This window comes from Equus asinus, chromosome 19 (genome assembly GCF_041296235.1).
Source record: "Equus asinus isolate D_3611 breed Donkey chromosome 19, EquAss-T2T_v2, whole genome shotgun sequence".
Classification (NCBI taxonomy): domain Eukaryota; kingdom Metazoa; phylum Chordata; class Mammalia; order Perissodactyla; family Equidae; genus Equus; species Equus asinus.
In genome coordinates, this window is record NC_091808.1 from 24,359,156 (window position 1) to 24,381,579 (window position 22,424).

General features: G+C 36.1%; 1 protein-coding gene across 5 annotated transcripts in view; it reads right to left on the reverse strand.

The window, feature by feature from the left end:
• Positions 1–22,424, reverse strand: part of SPAG16 (sperm associated antigen 16) — a 911,706-nt gene that overhangs the window by 838,862 nt on the left and 50,420 nt on the right. For all 5 annotated transcript variants that reach the window (XM_070489783.1, XM_070489782.1, XM_044751340.2 and 2 more), the window contains one exon: positions 21,662–21,771. In XM_070489783.1, the coding sequence (XP_070345884.1) occupies positions 21,662–21,771 (110 nt within the window). The remainder of the gene's footprint in view (positions 1–21,661; positions 21,772–22,424) is intronic.

Below are 22,424 nucleotides of genomic sequence, written 5' to 3' on the forward strand. Positions count from 1 at the left end.
TACTTTGAAATAAAGATAACGTAGATATTGATATTGACTGAACTTTTCAAAATGCAAAATTCTGAGCATTTTTTCATTGTAATATCATTTTAGTATTTTATAATGATCCATGCTTATGCATAATTCAAAATAAATAGTAGAGTTAAAAACCTGAAAATAATTAGTATTTCTTAATGCTTTTATTCTGATTCACATTTACTTCTTTTTACGCAAGCAGAATATATTTAGTGTAATAATGTAAGTATTTCTATTTATTTGATTTCTAATCAGAACAGAATTATAAACAAGTTGGCTTAATCCTTATGTATTTAACATGACACAATATTATGAATAAATATTTTGATTAATATATTTCCTCAGGAATTTTTAATGAATTATTTCAACTGCTGAAGACATTCAACACTATTATCAAATTATAGGCATTAAAATTCCCATTTGCACATGGTGATAGACTTTTAAATACCTTCCATATTTCCAAACTCTTAAAAAATGCAAAACTAATTTCGTTTTTAGCAACTTTGTGTCTGATAAATAAAATGATTTAACATCCTAATGTAATATTCACAATTACTGGCAAAATGTTAACTTGATCCTTGGTTGATGCCAGAGTCACAATGATACTTTAGGCAAAAAATAATAATAATAACTGCATAGAAATATCCAAGAATACTGTACAACCTGCAACTAAACTCACTCTAATAAATGCAAGGTAGCAGCATGTCAGTGCATTTAACTGCTCTCGAAGTACACCATTAGCATGGCCCGTACAGCGCCACACAACTTGATGACACACACTGTCACAGAGCTGAAGAAACTCCTTCCTATTCCCACTTTCAAATCATTATATTTAAACCATAATCTATTTTATACAATTACTGGCAGATGTGATGACAAAGATATTAAATGATTCCATTTTTTCATTAAGTGAATCAAAATATAGAATAGCCCCTAAAGAAGTTGAGAGTTGTGTACAATTTTATGAACATAACAGCACTTTCAAACATATAACAGGGAACATGCAAACATTAGAACATCGGAATTAGCCACCTTACTGCTCTAATTTCCATGTCTCTGTTTACATATAATCTGAATTAGGGAAACCATACTTATAATCATAGAAAGTCATTGCTAAATTATTCAAGCCATTATAGACTGAAATGACAAGCATGGTTAAAAGGAATGAATCTAGAAGTCCTCAACAGACTTCTATTCAGTGTTTCGTATACCATATGCAACACAAAAGAATAAAATAGTATTAACAATGAAGTATTATTTATCTTCCGGTAAGTAACCTTTTCTACTGAAACACTATCATTTCGTCAGTATCGATTCTGAAATAGGCACTGTGTTAGATATATTACATATATTATTTCACTGAATCATGAGAAAAACCCTTTGATACACATATTATTCTTCCAAGTTTATAGAGACAGAAGTTAAGTAATTTGCCCAGGTTCGTAAAGTATTAAGTGGTAGAACCAGGTTTCAAATACAGATTAGGCTTCATAATAATTCATACTCTAAATCAGCTTCTGCCAAAGCACAGCTACAGTATGCTAACAGATGCTGGACTGAAGAAAAAGAGGTTATGACAGATAACTTATGCAAGAATAAGGTGTGAAAATATTAAATTAAGGCTAAAAAGTAATTTCCTTTTGCTCTTTTAACAAATATATATATATATATGTATGTATATATAATTTCTAAAGACCTAAAAGAAGTTAAGACAAATGGGAAAATCTGAAAATTCACCCATAGCTTATGAGAAAGCAGTTATTTTATTTATTTGTTTTGGTTTGTTTTGTGTGTCTTTTTTTGCTGAGGAAGATTTGCCCTGAGCCAACACCTGTGCCAATCTTTCACTTTTTGTACATGAGCTGCCACCACAGCATGGCCACTGACAGATGAGTGGTGTAGGTCCGCACCCGGGAACCGAACGTCAGCCACGGAAGCAGAGCACTGAACTTAACCACTAGGCCACGGGGCTGGACCCGAGAAAGCAATTATTTTAATAGCTATATGTATTGGTAGTATAAGCTTTTGAAAAGCCATTCTTATATAACATGTATTATTAATAAACTTATAGAATTAAATGATTTAAAAATAATGTAACAAATTATTAATTGCAATTGAAACTTATTTTAAGGGAAACATCTAAACTTTAGCTAAAGTTTTTTCCTAAAATATGTTCTGAATAATTGTTGCAAAACCAACCGTTGACTAGGTAAATGATCTAAAAATTTTAGTATAAGCTTTTTAATTACTCCTTTTATAAGACTTTTAAATTTTATTTAAATATGAAGATAATATGAATATTTCCCCAAATTTTCTTTGAACCTTGGACAATATTTGAATATTTGTTATAAAATATTTTGAAAATTTTATTGTACATATTGTATGTTTATATATCCTTCCCAGTGTGTCCTCTGTTCCTATTTACATGGAGAAGAAATATCTACGTTTTCTTGATAACGTTTTTACAATACTTTAAAACATAGTTTCCAGCAGAAACATATAATAGGTATTAAGAACATAAATCTGTCATAGAAGTATGATAATCTAGATAGGATTTTTTCATTTAAAAGAGCATGTCTACACTCCAACCCACAAGAGATCAAGAATTAAATCAGGCAATAAAAGAATGAAAGAACAAGTTAATAGGGCTTTATCTTTCTTAATTTTCTCCCCACTTTCTTGAAATACTGTCACTGGTGTTGGTTTTTCACTTTTCCTGAATGATCATTGAGTAGATAGGTCAGGATATAAGATGAGTGGTAGATTTTTAACACATAAAAATTGTAATATTTAAGAATTGTAATTGTAAGCTCTAAATTTAACTCTGAAAGGAGTTTTTAAAGCAACAGATCTGAACTACAGTGGATGCTAGATGATTCTTTTTCTCTCTCTAAAATTAAAAATAAATTCTACACATAAATATTACCTTTTAAAAACTTTTCAAGTTTTTATGGAATTCTTCCATTCTGCTTCTCTTTAATAAATACGTTGGCACACTGAAGGTTTTACACGTATAATCACCGTTCAAAGTCTCAATAACGTGGTAATTTTTTCTCTTAACTGTGACTTATGTGATTGCAAAAATATATCCAATTAATTGCATAATGGCTCTTAGTTCCTTTAGAGTAAAATATATTTCACAGATACAAGAAAACTATATTAAAACGTATAGTTATCTTTACAGAAACTAATCCATTGACTATTTTAGTAACCTACTGATTAGCTGAAAAACAATAAAAGTGCTTTCCCAGTGTTCACACAAACTGTTTCCTTAATTCAAGAGAAAATAGTTTAAACCATAAAAAATCTCGCATTAACTCATCTTTTAGAAGGGATTTTATAATATTATAGAAATATAATCAGGGAATTAATATGGTCTATCAGGAAGCCAGATACCTAACCGACTTGAGAAATTCAATTATCTAAGAAAGACCATTTGTGCAGGCAAGTTTCAGGTGGAAATACTCAATGCCATGCAGAGTGGACTACTGGATGACAGTCGAGGAGGCTGCTAAGGTAGTCCATGCAGACCAGTTTTAGAAAGGTGGGAGCAAGAATTAAAAGGAAAAAGCAGCAGTGAAATAGGGGGTTTGGGAGTGGTTTTAGGAAGTCCCTCATAATCTCCACCAGATTCCCCAAATCCACTCAAAAGAAACATTTAACTCGGGGCTGGCCCCGTGGCCGAGTGGTTAAGTTCGCGCGCTCCGCTGCAGGCGGCCCAGTGTTTCGTTGGTTCGAATCCTGGGCGCGGACATGGTACTGCTCATCAGACCACGCTGAGGCAGCGTCCCACATGCCACAACTAGAAGGATCCACAACGAAGAATACACAACTATGTACTGGGGGGCTTTGGGGAGAAAAAGGAAAAAATAAAATCTTTAAAAAAAAAAAAAAAGAAACATTTAACTTAACCAAATTTGTTCTGTAAATGAAACTTCGAGATACATTCCTTACGCCCTTTCCAATAAGGTTTTAAGTCTTAACTCTCCCCTTCCAATGAATGTGAAACCTACCAATTAACGTGAAAAAGACATCAATAGGAGCTTGGGAGACATTAAAAGGATAGGATCAAAGATGATGCCATAATTTTGTACTGAATGAATTGGTAGAATGCAGACACTATTAAAAGGCATTTCAAAAATGGAGAAATTAGCCTATTTGTGAAATAAGATGATGATTTGTGAATTAAGCCATTTTAATTTTGAGGAAATGGTAGTATCCCTAAATAAAAATTCCTGTAGATAGCCAAACTATTGGTTTAAAGTTACAGTATGGTAATATGTAGTCATCATATTTCATTCATAATATGAAAATCATCAGCAAAGAAGTTATATTTGAAAATATATTATGAATTAGGAAAGTTAGGAATACTATTTATAACAGATTTTATGGAGAAAATTAATTTATTCTGAGTTCCAAAAGGACTTACAGAATACAACTTGATTTCATTTGAGCTACCTATAGTACTTGTGAAATATTTTCTTTTTTAATGTTTTATTTTGATAACGAGAGCATAATTTTGTAGAAAAGTATGGGAGAAAAAATACATACACATATGTATATATGTATACATACATATATATACACACACATAGTGGATAGAGATGCTATGGAGAAATCTGAGACAATGCACTTGAAAATCTTGAGTCTTCAGATTTCCCTGAATTCTAGACCTGAAAAGTGGCCTGCTTCTCCCTGTTAAAGTTTAGCACACCTCCCTCAACAGCACACCTCCCTCAACCAAAGGCAATTCACTCCACTTACAATATATTTCCCATCTCCTCCCTGGCCAATTGACGAAAATCCATTTAAGTCACAATATAACATAGCCAGGGAAGTATTGACTCTGCTAAGAAAAGAAAACAAAAGAAATTAAACCCAAGGGAACTGCAGGAACTGGGCAACATGTACCTGTGGGTGCCAAAAGAGTACATACAGGTCTGGATCCTGAGGCTGTTGAGACAAGGGAGGTGGAACATAAAGTTGGACAAGGGAGAGTTTATCAACATGGGAGTATCCTCCTATGATATAGGATTTAGTCTGAAGGGATCTTTACTGTCTATAAATCTAACAGAACATTACTAATTATTATATTAAGTTAATCAGAATGGATGAACAAGATGGTTACTGATAGTTAATAAATTTTGGATTTCATGGTTAATATGCAAAAGAGCTTGTTGATGTAAACAGAAGGACAATAACCCATGACCCATAGTTTTTGGCTGTCTCTAGATGTGCTTAAGGAAAGATACAGTTTTGAAATGTCAGAAGAATTTAAGGATCTGTAATAGGAACCCACTGCTACCTCTGGGGAACTCATTTCGGTTTCATATCCACTCAAGAGTACACGCCACTATTCAAGTTGACACATATGATATTTATGTACACTGACTAAAATCTGTAAAATTCTGAACAAATGAACAACTTATTTAGACATCCAAGTCAATCCATAAGATCCTTAAATTCTGTATGCTCTTCATTATAAGAAGCCTAGTGACAAGCAAAGTAAGAATCTAAGTCAACATGGGTCAGCAAGGTACTATGTACTCTGGAACTTTAGCATCATGGTGCTGAGACAGATTTTTATGATAATGGGAATAACATCAGCAACATTAATAATATAATACCTTTGCATTTACATAATGCTTCTACAATTTACAAAGCACTTGAACATATATTATCCAGTACGTCAGCACACTAAGAAAACAGGTTACCAAGCCCAACACAAGAGAAATTAGAGCAGAGTCTTACTGTACAACCATTATTCAAGAATTAAATCGATCAGAGAAAAATGGTGGGGTACAAAATTAAGCACATTATCTAAGGATCTGGAACATGTCTGCTGTGGCATCATTAATGGAGCAGATCAACACACCCTTTAGTACTTGTTATGAGGCTACTGATTTAACAAATCTTCTCAATTCCCATCAGTAAAGATAGTTAAAAGCAAGTTACCTTTACATGGCAAAGACAGCAATACAACTTAACTCCTTTAGCTCGGGGCCATGTAAACTTCTTTACTCTCTATCAAAATATAGTAATCCTGATCATGTTTATATTCCACTATATTACTGAAATCACCCTAAATGGGTCTGATGAGGAGGAAATAGCAAGTACCCTAGATGTCTTAATAAGACGCACATATGCCAGAGAAGAAATAAATGCTAAGAAAATGCTGAGGCCTGGAGAATGTTGAGATAATACTTCTTAATAAAAGTTAAGTTGCTGCATACTGTATCCTCCATCTTGAAGAAAGAACATAGCTTAATGATGTTTGGACCAAGAAAAGGTTTGCAACAGGTTCAGGGTATGATGCGAGATATCATACCTGCCCCTTGGGGCTTATGCTGCAGCAGATCCAATGGTGCTCAAACTATCTGTGGAAGAAAAAGATGCTGTAAGGAAGCCTATCACAAGCTCCAATACTGACCTCTAGACTTCTGGAGAAAAGCCATGCCAACTCTGCTGATAACTATTCCTCTCTATTCTCCTTTCAGGAGTCAGCTCCTAGTATGCTCCTGAGCTCTGGTAGAGAATGACTTATAATACCAAGTGACAATATGACCTGAGTTGCTCTTTATGAACCAGGAATGCTATTTCTCCTTAAAGCCATGATTCTGGACTTGCAAAAAACAATTCACCTTAAAAAGGAGTAGTTATAATTGAAACTGTGCTTGAACACATCAGAAAGGCACAAGTAAATTGCATGAGCAGGTGGCTTAGAATTCCAAACTTCTACTCCTGTTTCGATGCCACATGTCCTTCTATTATATAGAAATCAGGGCAGAATCTCATCTAGTCATCATCTAGAAGGAGAAATGGGGCATGGGGGATGGATCTACACCAACTTATCAACAGTGATTATTGGTTGATTGGTTAGGGGTTTATAGGAAGAATAAGAGTGGACAATTTGTGATAAAATCTAGGAAAATGATCTGGACCTCTTAAAATTGGAAAAGCGTGAGAATATTTGTGTCCCATGAGTATACTTATTAAAAGACATCCACTACATATGAGATTCCAATAATCACATGGATAATATGCCCTATCCTGTGAAGGCTGGTCTTTTTGCTTGGTCCCCCTTCTGCTTTGGCCCAGGAAGCTATCGTATCAAGTATGGAGACTATACACAGGCTCACTAACAAGGACTTCCCCTAAGCAAAGTTGATCTGGCTACCAGCCAAAGCTGAACATCCAGCTTGTCAACAGCAGAAGCCAACATGAAACCCTTGCTATGGACTCTTACCATGAGGAACCAGCCTGCCACCTGGTGGCAAACTTATTATATTAGCCCTCTTCCATTTTAGAGGGGTTAGTGATTTGTTTTCACTGGACAAAACATGCGTTCACTGTATCATGCAAGGTTCATTCAAGAAAATGGAAATCTGATTGTAAATCTCCCTCCAAGCCTTCCTTAAAGGAACAATAGCCATTTACAAGGGAAACTCTTTTACCTCAGGTCTTTCAGAGGTAATTAAACATTAGCTTTGAGTGGATACCCTTTCCTGGGGACACAAAACCACCACCCAACAGTCAAACTAAGGGCTTATGATAGCCTTGTGATAAATGGTGTTTTGGCCCAAGTCTGTTTCACAGTAATCCCAGTGGGTCTGTGGATTTATCCTCTGGTTATTTCCTCAGTTTCTGATTGAATACCTGGAATAGACATATGAGTCAATTAGTAAAATTTCCTCATTGGCTCCCTGACTTATGAAGTAAGTACTACTACTGTAGAAAGAATCAGCTGGAAGTCCAGATCTTCCCAACCCTACCAGGAGAGTAAACCAAAATCACAATCCTGTGGGAATTGTAGAAATTAGTGCCACAATAAAACACTTGAAAGATACAGATGATAGATACCCATCACATCCTCATTAAACTTGACAGTTTGGTCTCTAGAAGAAAACTGATGAATCTTAGAAAACGAATGTGAATTATTGTAAAGTTGATAAGGTGTAGTCTACAATTGCAGCCACTATTCCAGTTTGGATATCTGCCTTCATCGCTCTGCATGCACCAGAATCCACATACTTACAAATGCCCGTATTCATTGTCATGGAATATCATGCAATACATACTTATGACAAAATAATGCATTTTACAGAAAAGATGTATGGTTACAGGCTAACACCCATGAAATTAATGGTAGACTATACCCCAGAAACAGATGGCCTGGTAGAATAGTGAAATAGCTTATTAAAAACTCAGCTATAGTGTAAGTTTAAACACATCCTGAAAGATTGTTCTTACATGGTCATGGAAACCAAGGGTTCACAAAAATACAAGTGGCTCCTCTAATCATTACATCTAATAACCAACCGGCAAAGATTTTGCTTCCTGCACCAACAACTTTGGGTTCTGCTATTAGGTGGCTTAGCTCAATAGGGAAGAACGCTTCTACTGTGTCACATAAGGAAGGTACCATTAAATTAAAAGTTAAGTCTGCCATCTAGTGATTCAGGGATCTCTGTGACAGTCTGGCACTCTTTGACAGGGTTGCTGCTAAATGGTGGATTTGGAGAGGATCTGCTGGAATCCAGCAAAACATCTGGGGTACATCTTAGTACTTCAACGTTAACTAGTAAATGCCAATGTAAAAGTAAAACAATCCAAGATACCAGGACGACTAAATACTCAGACCCTTTAGGATTGAAGACACAGGTCAATTCATCAGACAGAGAGCTCCAATCAGCCAAGGTGCTGACAAAGCAAAGGGTAAACACTGAAAGAGCACTAGAAGAGTGAAAAAGCAGATCAATTACATATGACTGGAAATAGAATGTTTAGCTATAAATATTTTTGTTACATATATATTAATTAACAATTTTTTTCTTATCCCTCCCTAGTACTACGTGTTAGAAGTTCCTTTGCCCAAACTCTGCCTCCCATCCATGGCTCCAGCTCCTCCTGGACAGCCCCTTACTTCAGTCCTCCAACCAGATGGCCCCAGCTGCTGGATTCTGGTAACACTGCTCTTCCCCTGTGCCTCCACCACAAAAGACGGTGGCAGTGCCCTACCACTGCCAGTCCCTGAGTTGTCTTCCTGTCCCCTATTTGACGTCTTAGTTCTTCTACCACATATGTAACCAATTTCATGTATTAAAGTTATTTTATTCAAAAGACCTAAACTGTCTCTTTCCTGACTTAAACCCTGAATGCTTTCCTTACTTTGCCTGAGTGACGAGGCAAAACATCAGAAACCTTCATTAAAGTAACTGCCTTCAGAATTGCAAAAGTGAACAAATCATCCCTCCTTCCCTATTTCTTTCTCTCTTTTTTACAGAGGATACATGATAACGTTTTTGCATGTAGACTAAAACCCAGAACTGCTTCCCAATTAAAGTAGGCAAACTATCTTGGGGGATATACACATCTGTTGGGACTGGAGTGAGCTTGGAGTGACACTAGAGCATTGCCTCGCCCAACCACATACAAGATCTGACACCTTACCATGCAAGAGAGACTGACAGGATAGGAGGGTGGGTGTAGGAGAGGAAAGGCAACCTTCGTAAAACATGCTTACAAGATACGAGATACAAGTAGAAAAGACTACTTGGAGAACAAGAAATAAATCTTTTTTAAATTAATTTATTTTATTGAGGTCACATTGGCTTATAACATTATATACATTTCAGGTGTACATCATTATATTTCAACTTCTGTATAGATTGCATTGTGTTCACCACCAAAAGTCTAGTTTTCATCTCTCACCAAACACATATGCCCCTTTACCCCTTTTTCCCGCCCCTATCCCTTCCCCTCTGGTAACCACCAATCTGTTTTCTATATCTATGTGTTTGTTTATCTTCCACATATGAGGGAAGTCATACAGAAAGTATCTTTCTCTGTTTGATTCATTTCGCTTAGTATAATATCCTCAAGGTCCATCCAGCTTGTCACAATTGGCATGACATTGTCTTTTTTATGGCTAAGTAGTATTCTATTGTATATAGACATCACATCTTTATCCATTCATCCATTGATGGTCACTCATGTTGCTTTCAAGTCTTAGCTATTGTGAATAATGCTGCTTCATTCACACAGGGAAGCATATATCCTTTTGAATTAGTGTTTTTACATTCTTTGGCTTAATATTGAGAAGTGGAACAACTGGATCATATGGTCTTCTATTTTTAATTTTTCGAGAAATCTCCATACTGTTTTCCATAGTGGTTGTACCAATTTACATTCCCACCAGCAATGACTGAGGATTCCTTCTTCTCCACATTCTCCAACACTTATTTCTTGTCTTTTTAACACTCACTCTGATGGGAGCGAGGGGATATCTCACTGTAGTTCTGTTTGCATCTCCCTAAGAATCAGTGATGTTGAGCATCTTTTCATGTGTCTGTTGGCCATCTGTATATCTTCCTTGAAAAAATGTCTGCTCAGATCTTTTCCTATGTTTTAATTGTTGTCTTTGTTTCTTTGTTGTTGACATGTGTGACTTCTTTACATATTTTGCACATTAACCCTTATCAGATAAACGGTTTGCAAATATCTTCTCCCAATTGTTAGGTTGTCTTTTCTTTTTGTCGATGGTTTCCTTTGCTGTGCAGAAGACTTTTAGTTTGATGTAGTCCCATTTGTTTATTTTTCCTTTTGTTTCCCTTGCCTGAGGAGACATGATATTCAAAAGATAGTGCTAAGGCTAAGAACGATGTCAAAGAGCATACTACCTACGTTTTCTCCTAGGAGTTTTATGGTTTCAGGTTTTACGCTGAAGTCTTTAATCCATTTTCAGTTAACTTTTGTGTACGGTGTAAGATAATGGTCTACTCTCATTTTCTGCATGTGGCTGTCCAGGTTTCCCAGCACCATTTATTGAAGAGACTTTCTTTTCTCCATTGTATATTCTTCACTCCTTTGTGGAAAATTAGCTGTCCATAGACATGTGGGCTTGTTTCTGGGCTTTCAATGCTGTTCCATTCATTTGTGTGTCTGTTTTTCTGCCAGTACCATGCTGTTTTGACTACTACAGATTTGTAGCATATTTTGAAGTCAGGGAGTGTGATACCTCCAACTTTGTTCTTTTTCCTCAGGAGTTCTTTGGCTATTTGGGGTCTTTTGTTATACCATACAAATTTTAGGATTCTTTTCTCTATTTCTGTGAAAAATGTCATTGAAATTCTGATTGGGATTGCAATGAATCTGTAGATTGCTTTAGGTAATATGGACATTTTAACTATGTTAATTCTTCCAATCCATGAGCATGGAATATCTTTCCATTTCTTTATGACTTCTTCAATTTCTTTCAGTAATGCCTTATAGATTTCAGTGTGTAGGTCTTTCACCTCCTTGGTTAAATTTATTCCTAGGTAATTTATTCTTTTTGCTGTGATTGTAAATGGGATTGTATTCTTGATTTCTCTTTCTGCTGTTTGGTTATCTGCTGGTGTATAGAAATGTGACTGATTTTTGTATGTTGATTTTGTACCCTGCAACTTCACTGTATTTTGTTAATTATTTCTAATAGTTTTTTAGTGCATTGTTTAGGGTTTTATATAGAGAGAATCACATCATCCACAAATAGTGAAGAGTTTCACTTCTTCCTTTCCAATTTGGATCCCTTTTCTTCCTTTTTTCTTTTTTCTCAACTTCTCTGGCTAAAACTTCCAGTACTATGTTGAATAAGAGTGGCAAGAGTAAGAATTCGTGTCTTGTTCTTATTCTTAGAAGAACAGCTTTCAATTTTTAACCATTGAGTATGACGTTGACTGTAGATTTGTCATATATGGCCTTTATTATGATGAGGTACTTTCCTCCCGTATCCATTTTATTGAGAGTTTCTATCATATCACATGGATTGATTTGTGGATTCTGAAGCACCCCTGCATGCCTGGAATAAATGTCACTTGATCATGGTGTATGATCCTTTTACTGTATTGTTGTATTGGATTTGCTAATATTTTGTTGAGGATTTTTGCATCTATATTCATCAGTGTTATTGGCCTGTAATTCTCCTTTTTTGTGTTGTCCTTGTCTGGTTTTGGTGTCAGGACAATGTTGACCTCATAAAATGAGTTAAAAAGCATCCCATCTTCTTCAATTTTTTTTAAAGAGTTTGAGAAGGACAGGTATTAAACCTTCTTTGAATGTTTTATATAATTCACCAGAAAAGCTGTCTGGTCCTGGACTTTTGTTTTTTGGGAGGTTTTTGATTATTGCTTCAATCTCTTTACTTGTGATTGGTCTATTCAGATTCTCTATTTCTTCTTGATGCAGTTTTGGTAGGTTGTATGATTGTAAGAATTTATCCATTTCTTCTAGGTTATCCAATTTGTTGGCATATAGCTTTTCATAGTATCTTCTCATAATCATTTGTGTTTCTGTGGTATCTGTTGCAATTTCTCCTCTTTTGTTTCTGGTTTTATTTATTTGAGCCTTTATTTTTTCTTAGTCTAGCTAAAGGTTTGTCAATTTTGTTTATCTTTTCAAAGAACTAGCTCTTAGTTTCATTTTTTCTATTACCCTTTTAGTCTCTATTTCATTTCTTTTCACTATGATTATTATTATTTCCCTGCTTCTAGTGACTTTGGGCTTCATCTGTTCTTCTTTTTCTAGCTCTTTTAGGTGTAGTGTTAGATTGTTTAATTTAGATTTTTTTTGTTTTTTTAAGGGAGGTCTATATTACTATATACTTCCTTCTTAATACCACTTTTGCTGCATCCCATAAATTTTAAGTTATGTTTTCATTAGTCTCCAGGTATTTCATTTTTATTTAATTTCTCCGTTGGTTTCTTCTTTGATCCAGTGTTTGTTCAGTAGTATGTTGTTTACTCTTCACAGATTTGTGACTTTCCCAGCTTTCTTCTTAGAGTCAGTTTCCAGTTTCATACCATTGTGGATGGAAAAGATGCTTGATATAATTTCAATCTTCTTAAATTTATTGAGGCTTGTTTTGTTTCCCAACATATGGTCTATGTTTGAGAATGTTCCATGTGCACTTCAGAAGAATTTGTATTCCACTGCTTTTGGATGGAATGTTCTATACATATCTGTTAAATCCATCTGGTCTAGTGTTTCCTTTAAGGCTAATGTTTCCTTTTTGACTTTCTGTCTGGATGATCTATCCATTGATGTAAGTGGGGTGTTAAAGTCCCTCACTATTATTGTGTTGCTGTCAATTTATCCCTTTAGGTCTGTTAATAGTTTCCTTACACATATTGGTGTTCCTATGTTACGTGCATATATATTCATAAGTGTTATCTCTTCTTAGTGGAATGTCCCTTTTATCATTACATAATGTGCATCTTTGTCTCTTGCTCTCTTTTTTTTTGTTTTTGGTTTTAAACCTATTTTGTCTGATATAACTGTGGCTACACCTGCTTTCTTTTGTTCGCCATTTGCTTGGAACATCATCTTCCATCCCTTCACTCTGAGCCTACGTTTGCCTTTAGAGCTGAGATGTGTTTCCTGGAGGCAGCATATTGTGGGGTTTTGTTTTTTAACCCATCCAGCCACTCTGTATCTTTTGATTGGTGAATTCAATCCATTTACATTTAGAGTAATTATTGATATATGAGGGCTTAATACTTCCATTTTATCTTTTCTTTTCTGGTTGTTCTATATTTCCATTGTTTTTCTTTCCTTGTATTTCTGCCTACCATTTCAGATTAGTGGTCTTCTGTGATGTGTTTCTCAGTTTCCTCTTTTTTTTATGTTTTGTGACTCTGCTCTGAACTTTTGTTTTGTGGTTACCATGAGATTTTATACATATCTTTGTATAAAAGATCTCAAAGACAAGATAGTACTTTTTCTGCTGATAGCATCTTATGTCCATTAGCCTATGAAAGTTCTGTCCTTTTCCTCTTCCCCTTCTATATTTTTGTTGTCACAAATTATCCTTTTTTGTATTGTTGGTTGATTACCAAATTGAAGAGGTTATAGTTACTTTTTTTTCAAGATTGGCACCTGAGCTAACATCTGCTGCCAATCCTCCTCTTTTTCTTTTTTTTTTTCCTCCCCAAAGCCCCACTGCATGGCTATATATCCTAGTTGTATGTCCTTCTAGTTATTCTATGTGAGTTACCACCACAGCATAGCAACTGACAAATGGGTGGTATGGTTCCACAACTGGAAAACAAATCTGGGCTACCAAAGTGTTGAGAGCACTGAACTTTAACCACTAGGCCATCAGAGCTGGCTCTCAATATTTTGAATATATAATTCCACTTTCTCCTAGCCTGTAGAGGTTCTGCTGAGAAATCTTGCCAATAGCCTGATGGGAGTTCCTTTGTAAATTATTTTCTTCTCTCTGGCCACCCTTAATATTCTTTCTTTGTCACTGATTGTTGACAGTTTTAATATGATGGGCCTTGGAGAAGATCTTTTTGGATTGAGATAATTAGGAGTTTGATTAGCTTCCTGTACTTGTATGTCTAGTTCTTTCTCCAGGTTTGGGAAGCTCTCAGCTATTGTTTCTTTAAATAAGCTCTCTGCTCCTTTCCTGCTCTCTTCTCCTTCTGGGATACTCATTATCCTCATGTTTCTTTTCCTAATTGAGTTGGATATTTCTCATAGAATTTCTTCATTTTGTAAAAGAATCTTAGTTCTCTCTCCTCTCCCACCTGGATCATTTCTAGATTTCCATCTTTGAGCTCACTAATTCTCTCTTCCATATGGTCTGCTCTAGTTCCAGTGCTTTCTACTTTATTTTTCATCTCACTAATTGTGTTCTTCATCTCCAGAATGTCTGTTGTTGTTGTTTTTTAGAGTTTCAATCTCTTTGATGAGGTATTCTTTCTGTTCATTGATTTTATTCCTGAACTCATTGAACTTTCTGAGTTTTCTTGGAACTCATTGAATTTCTTCATGATAGGTATTTTGAATTCTTTGTCAGATTTCAATCTTCTATGCATTCAAATTTAGTTTCTGAAGAGCTGTCATTTTCTTTCTATGTTATCATGTTAGTATAGTTCTTCATGTTGATTGATGAGTTGTGCCTATGCCAGCACATTTGTGGTAGTAAACACCTTTCTTATTTGGGTAAGGCTTTGGTTACTTTGATTCTGAACTGCTTGTAGTTGTATTTGAGAGTCTGTATTTTCCACCTTCAACTGCCTCTGCCAGAGGCATTGTCAGTGGCTTCCTTGTACTTCTTGTGCCTCCAAGGTTGCTGGTGCATTGCTGTTTATGATGTCACTGCAGTCATGGATATTGCCACCAGGGTCACCCATCTGTAAGCACCTTTGCTGCTGCTCAAGTCACCTCGGCCTCCTGTTGCCACATTGGCTCTCTGCAGGCTACCCCCGTGCTTGGGTGCTGCTACCATGTGCACCACCTGCACTGCTACTCCTGGATTATCTGGGGGTGCTGGCTGTGTCGCTGCCAGGGGTTCTGGGTTCATAGGTGTCACTGCTGTTGCCAGGGACCTGGGGTCTTGTACGCAGCCCCACTGCTGGTAGGGGCAGTGTCAGGGTGCCGCCACTGGGGGCTGGGTCACAGGTACCACAGTAGCTCCTGAAGCCTCAGGTTGCAGGTGCCAACTGCTACCACTGGGGGTGGGGTAGGGAGTAAGCCAAGAGTGCCACTGCATTTCCTGAAACTTCAGGTCACCAGGTCATCTCCCACTGCTGGGGGTTGTGGTAGGCCTGAGCCATTAGTGCTGCTGCTGCTCCTGCAGCCTCTATTCTCTGGTGCTGGTGCACTTTTTGAAACCTTGTATCACAGGCACCACTGGCACTGCTGGAGGTATCTGCATTTTGGATGCAGCCCTGCTGCTGGGACAGCCTGCATTGGAGTAGCCACTGCTGGAGAATGGGTTGTGTCACTGGCACCACTATGTTTCCTGAAGCCTGAGGTCATGGGTATCACTACCATTGCTGGAGGCATCCACATTTTGGAAAGCCCAGTGTTGGAGTCACCACTACCAGGGGAGGGGGAGGTGGCTGGTTCCCTAGTTCCACTGCCTCTCCAGTCCACCCACCTTCAGATGTACAGATATACATATGGATCTCTCAGGCATTCTGCAGGGGGTCTTTTGTTGGTCAATGGACAATATACTGTTTGTAATTTAGAGGCAAGAGGAAAAGGGAACAACTTATTCCACCATGATGGTGACATCACTCTCCAAGAAATAAATCTTGGAAACGAAGAACTGAATTTTCAAAGTAACAGATTCAACGGATTGATAGTGACAAACTGGATAAAGCCATTTCCTAAGCAGTTGAAAAGGCAAAGTTGAGAAGATACATAAGAACACAAAACAGACAAAGAGATGGAAAATATGGCAGAAAAGTTAGTTTATGAAATATTGATTAAGAAGTCTAAAGTTACCTATTAGGAAATTCAGAAAAATTGAAAAGAAACAATGGATTCAGATAAATAATAGAAAAGAAATTCCCTTAGTTAAAGTAGCACATCAGTCCTAAGATTGAAAAGTTCTTCTGTGTGTTATGTGAGACATGAAAAACAAACACACATACATAAAAACTTCATCTAACTATATTTTCCTGAAATCTGACAAGTCAAATAAAAAGAAAAATATTTAAAAGATTATAGAGAAAAGAAAGTTAAGGATATTAAACTGGAAGTTTCATAAAAACACCAAGATTCAAAACTTCTTATATTCCAATAGAAGTATTAGACCATTTGCAAAAATTTTAAAGGATTTGACTAAAAATAATTGACACTTTTAAACCTTTTACACATTTAAATATACAAGAGGTTAAGAGGATGGAAATGGAGAGTATGTGTGAGGAAAAGTTCTTTACAGAAAGCCCTTGTGTAAGTGCAACCCATCCAAGAGGGGTATGGGGGGAAATATCACAGTCCCAAACCCAGTGTGAGGGCCTCTAACAGGACCCACCGTAGGTGGGATGCTTGTTATTTGCAGCTGTAAAGCACGGTGGATCTGTGTTTAATTTGCAGTCCACAATAGTAAGGTAAAGAGCATACTCAGGGGAAATATTATACTCCCCTTATAACTGTGGAGCACAGAGGCGTGAAACCCAGGGACCAGAATGTAATACTAGTAGAAATATCAGCTTAAAACTGTTTTTAAAAACCTCTAAGAGGGAAGCTTGACAGGGAAAAGAGACCCAAGTAGAAAGAAAATACAAACTGTACCACCAGGGGGAATATGGAAGCTGACCCAAGGAGAAGCACTGGTTGAGGCAAGGAAGTTCCCTAAGAAGAGTTGGTAGGAGAGTCTGAAGAGCTCATGATAGTGTCTATGAGAGCAATGGCTATCTGTATGGAAATGATCACAAGGTAGTTTGAGTCAAATAATAAGTTTTCTATTCCTCTTATAGTTCCTCCATCTTCCCATTTCAACCTAGCCAGTTAACAAACTAGAGGAAAACAAAAAGGAAAAGAAATAGGAAGGACCACACACTACTACTACCACCACCCGTTCCTCCTAAAAGTATGAAGCCCAAAGAAGCCTCCAGCTAGAAGATGGGAGATTTAACTTGTATCAAATATGAAGCTTTGATATTACACAAAGCTAAATATCTTTAATTACTGACTTGAGGCTTGTGTTCTGCAATTTAAAGTCACCATAGAATTAAGTAATAATGCCAGTGAAGCCTGCAGAGAATTTTCATCCAGGGTCAGGGGAGTAATTACCTCCACTAGTGGAGCAGCTTTAAAGGACAGTAGGTCACATAAATAAAGTTGCTCTTATGATTACACCCAAGCATATGATCATCTCAATAGACACAAGAAAAGGATTTGACCAAGTTCAAAATCCTTTCATGATAAAAATTCTCAACAAATTGGGTGTAGAAGGAAATACCTCAACATATTAAAGGCCATATACAAGAAACTCACAGCTAACATCATGCTAAACAGTGAAAAGTTCAAAGCTTTTCCTCTAAGATCAAGAACAAGACAAGTGTTCCCACTCTTACCAGTCATTCAACATAATACTAGAATTCTTAGATAGAGCATTAAGACAAGATAAAGAAATAAAAGGCATCCAAATCATAAAGGAAGGAGGAAAATTGTCTTTATTTGCAGATTATATTATTTTATATATAGAAAATCCTAAAGACTCAACCAAAAAACTATTGAAACTAATAAATTCAGTAAAGTTGCAGGACACAAAATCAACATATAGAAATCATTTGTGTTTCTATACACTAACAATGAAATATCTGAAAAAGAAATAAGGAAAACAATTCCATTCACAACAGCATCAAAAACAACAAAATATGGGGCAGACCCGGTGGCACAGTGGTTAAGGACACACGTTCCACTTTGGCAGCCTGGGGTTTGTGGATTTGGATCCTAGGTGCAGACCTACACACAGCTCATCAAGCCATGCTTTGGTGGCATCCCACATACAAAATAGAGGAAGATTGGCACAGATGTTAGCCCAGCAACAATCCTCCTCAAGCAAAAAGAGGAAGATTGGCAATAGACGTTAGCTCAGGGCCTATCTTTCTCGCCAAAAGAAAAAAAGAAACCAATAAAATCCTTAGGATTAAATTTAACCAAGGAAGTAAAAGATGTGTACAATGCAAACTATAAGACGTTGATGAAAGAAATTTAAGATGACACAAACAAATAGAAAGCTATCCCATGTTCATGGATCTGAAGAACTAATATTGTTAAAATGCCCATGCTGCCCAAAGCCATCTATAGGTTCAATGCAATCCGTATCAAAATTCCAATGGCATTTTTCATAGAAATAGAAAAAAAATCCTAAAATTTAGAGCCACAAAAGACCCCAAATAGCCAAAGCAATCCTGAGAAAAAAGAACAAAGCTGGAGGCATCACACTCCCGATTTCAAATATACTACACAGCTATTGTAATTTAAAAAAATATGCTACTGACATAAAAATAGACACAGAGACCAATAGAACAGAACAGAGAGCCCATAAATAAACTCCCGCATATATGGTCAGTTAATATTTGACAAAGGAATCAAGAATACTCCATAGGGAAAGGATAGTCTCTTCAATAAATGGTTTTGGGAAAACTGGATAACCACATGCAGGAAAATGACACTGGACCACTATCTTACACCACTCACAAAAATTGACTGGAAATGGATTAAAGATTTAAACATAAGATCTAAGACCATAAAACTCCTAGAGAAAATATAAGGGAAAAGCACCTTGACATTGGTCTTGTCAATAATTTTTTGGATATGACACCAAAAGCACAAACAACACAAGCAAAAATCAACAAATGAGACTACATCAAGCTAAAAAGTTTCTGTACAGCAAAAGAAACAATCAACAAAATGAAAGGACAACCCACGGAATGGAAAAAAAAAATTTGCAAACCATATATCTGATAAGGTGGACATATCTAATTATATAAAGTACTTATACAGCTCAATAACAAAAAAATAAACAATCCAATTAAAATAGGGGCAGAGGAACTGAACAGACATTTTTCCAAAAAAGACATACAAATGGCCAATAGGTACAGGAAAAGGTATTTAACATGATCCATCATCAGGGAAATATAAATCAAAACCTCAGTGAGGGAAGAACTCACACCTGTTAGAATGGCTGTGATCAAGAAGACAAGAGAGAAGTGTTGGCAAGGATGTGGAGAAAAGGGAACCCTTGTGCACTGTTGGTGGGAATGTAAATTGGTGCCACCCCTGTGGAAAATAGTATAGAGGTTCCTCAAAACATTAAAAATAGAATTACTACATGATCCAGCAATCCCACTTCTGAGTATACATCCAAAGGAAATGAAAATAGTATCTTGAAGAGATATCTGCACTCCCATGTTCATTGCAGCATTATTCAACAATAACCAAGATACAGAAATAAACTGTCAACAGATGAATGAGTAAGCAACATGTGTGTTTGTGTGTGGGGGGGGGGTGGAGTGTATAAAATGCAATATCTTTCATCTATGAGAAAGAAGGACATCCTGCCATTTACAACAACACAGCAACACATACGGGCCTTGAGGGCATTATGCTAAGGGAAATAAGTTAGACAAGAGAAAGATAAATACTGTAAGATCTCATGTACATGTGGAATCTAAAAAAGCTGAATTCATAAAAAGAGAGAGTAGAATGGTGGTTACCAGGGGCTAGAGGTGGGGAATAGGAGAGATGTTGGTCAAGGGGCACAAAAAAAAAGGAAAGAAAATTAAAAAAGAAATATTAGTAAAAATGATTACTTGGTGAAGAGGGGAAGAATTCACTTTATTTTGCACTTACACACTTTTGTAAGGCCTGAATTTTTCTATCATGTTGTAGGTATTATGTTAAATATTTTAATGAAACATCAAAAAAGAATATACTATGCATAAATATGTGATGCACTTGTCCTACATTTTAGTAGCTTTTTGTCACATGAAAAGCCAACCTTGCATTACTAATGTAGAGTCTTACAAGCCATAAGTACTTAGTGAATGAATCAACAAAGTTCTAAGCGTGACTTCCTACATGAAAGAGATCGCCTACGCCAGCAGAAGACGGAAACGTTTCTGATGACAATCACCACAATCACACCCAAAATTCTTAACTCTGATATGTTTTTTATTCTTCCGAGTGCTTTATTTGCTCCCTGAACTAATAACCTCTGTAGGGATAAATAAAGATTACCTAAATAAGAACAAGCGCTACTTATTGACAGCAAGACAGTTATCCACCACCACTGATGCATTTGGCAGAGACTCAAATTAAAGGCAGCCTGAGGAGTGGGAAAGCTTCATGGCGGCGAAAGGGGAAAGTCTGTCCCGATGGGAGGTTGTTGGCATGGGGGAGCCGGAGGCAGGCTGACTAGAAGAGGGGATCTACCCCAAACACCACAAATTGGTAAATCAACAGTGTTAACAGAGGAATAGTAATATCTAAATATTGCAAAAAAGCGATTATCAAAGCCTCAGTATAACCTAAAAGTGTTTAGACTGTACTTTATTCAAATATTATGTACGATACTGGATTCCACTGCATACCTCTGAGGAAAAAAATGTTATCGATATTAGCTAAGTAAAAGATTTATTTTAATATGTGAATTGATAAAAATCTATTCTTACTACTAAAAAGCCATTATAATTGTAAATATTTTCATTTTTAAATGAATGCCAGATATTTTAGAACCCAAACGTAACAAATACTTTATAAGAAAATTTGTTACTTTATCTAGACTTCTATGCAATTTTCATGACAAGAAACTAAACCACTCACAGGTTTTATGTAATTTTCTTTCTTCCTCGTTTTTGATCCTTCTGACCAGACATTTTTAATACCATTTTTCTTTAATCATTACAGAATATTGTAACTATCAGCCTGATTGCAAAGAAAATGCACTGCGATACAAAGAAATTCTTAAATGGGGCATAATTCTCTCCATTCTACTTTTAAAGATTAACAAAACTCTGAAATTAAACTAATAAATAAGGGACGATCTGGGAGTTATTTCTTATGGACAGAGATAATTTTAAGCAGAAAAGTGAGCAGGTGAGCGGACGTGGCTGTGATTAAGTCGGGGTACTTGGCAGAGTGATTCACTGAGCTCTCTGCCACTAACGAGCATATGTCCCTCAATTAACTAGTTACTAGTAATGTTTGAAGATCTCCATTTTCCATCTATAGATCGAGAGCCCAGAACACATAGCCTCTACATCCCTTTTTCAGTAAAATAATGATACTGTGTGAGTCCCTGGATATGAAGATCTGAGAGTTAAGTATGAACTAATGGAAACAAAAATAAATATCATACCTTTGTATTATCTTTCATCTTTGTTTTACATTTGTTTTGTTCCCTGGCTTCACGAAGACCTTTCTGAGTAGGACCTTCTGGTGCATTTTCCTTTTCAAAACTAGGAACAACTACAAAATAACACAATTTTTTCTTAATATTTATACTGTTTGAAAGAAATATAATTATAACCAAAAATAGAAAGCCAAAGTCATCATACATGTATTTTTTAAAGTATTAAACTAATAATATTAAAAGTATACCAAAATGTTTTAAGTCTCAAATTCATTTCCCAAAAATGCAGGGTGGCATTACTACAAAGTTTTGAAATGGCATGGCAAGCCAGTTAGACAGCATAGAAGCCAATCTCCAATTACATTATATCCAAGTTCCTGTTATCATGAGGTCTTGTGTGTTTATAAACAAAGTTGAAGAAGGTCACAGGAGAGAATGGCAAACAATGACAAAATTTCCCAAGTGGAACTAAATAATAAATAAGAGATTTTTTAAAGAACATTGTATTAATAAAATATTTTCTATGCTTCACAATGTTGAGAAAATAAGAAAGAAAAACACAGGGTAAGATTCCAATATCATTCTAACATTGGTCCCAAAACTCTCCTGGACATAAAGAGCAGTCCTAATGCAATCATCTGAGGGAAAAATAAAAGTCATAGGAACAGTCTCTTTCTTTTCCACATCTTTCCATATATGTACACATGTTTAGGTATACATAATTCTGACCTGTATTTCTAAACAGCAAGCTGATTTCAAATAACTAATG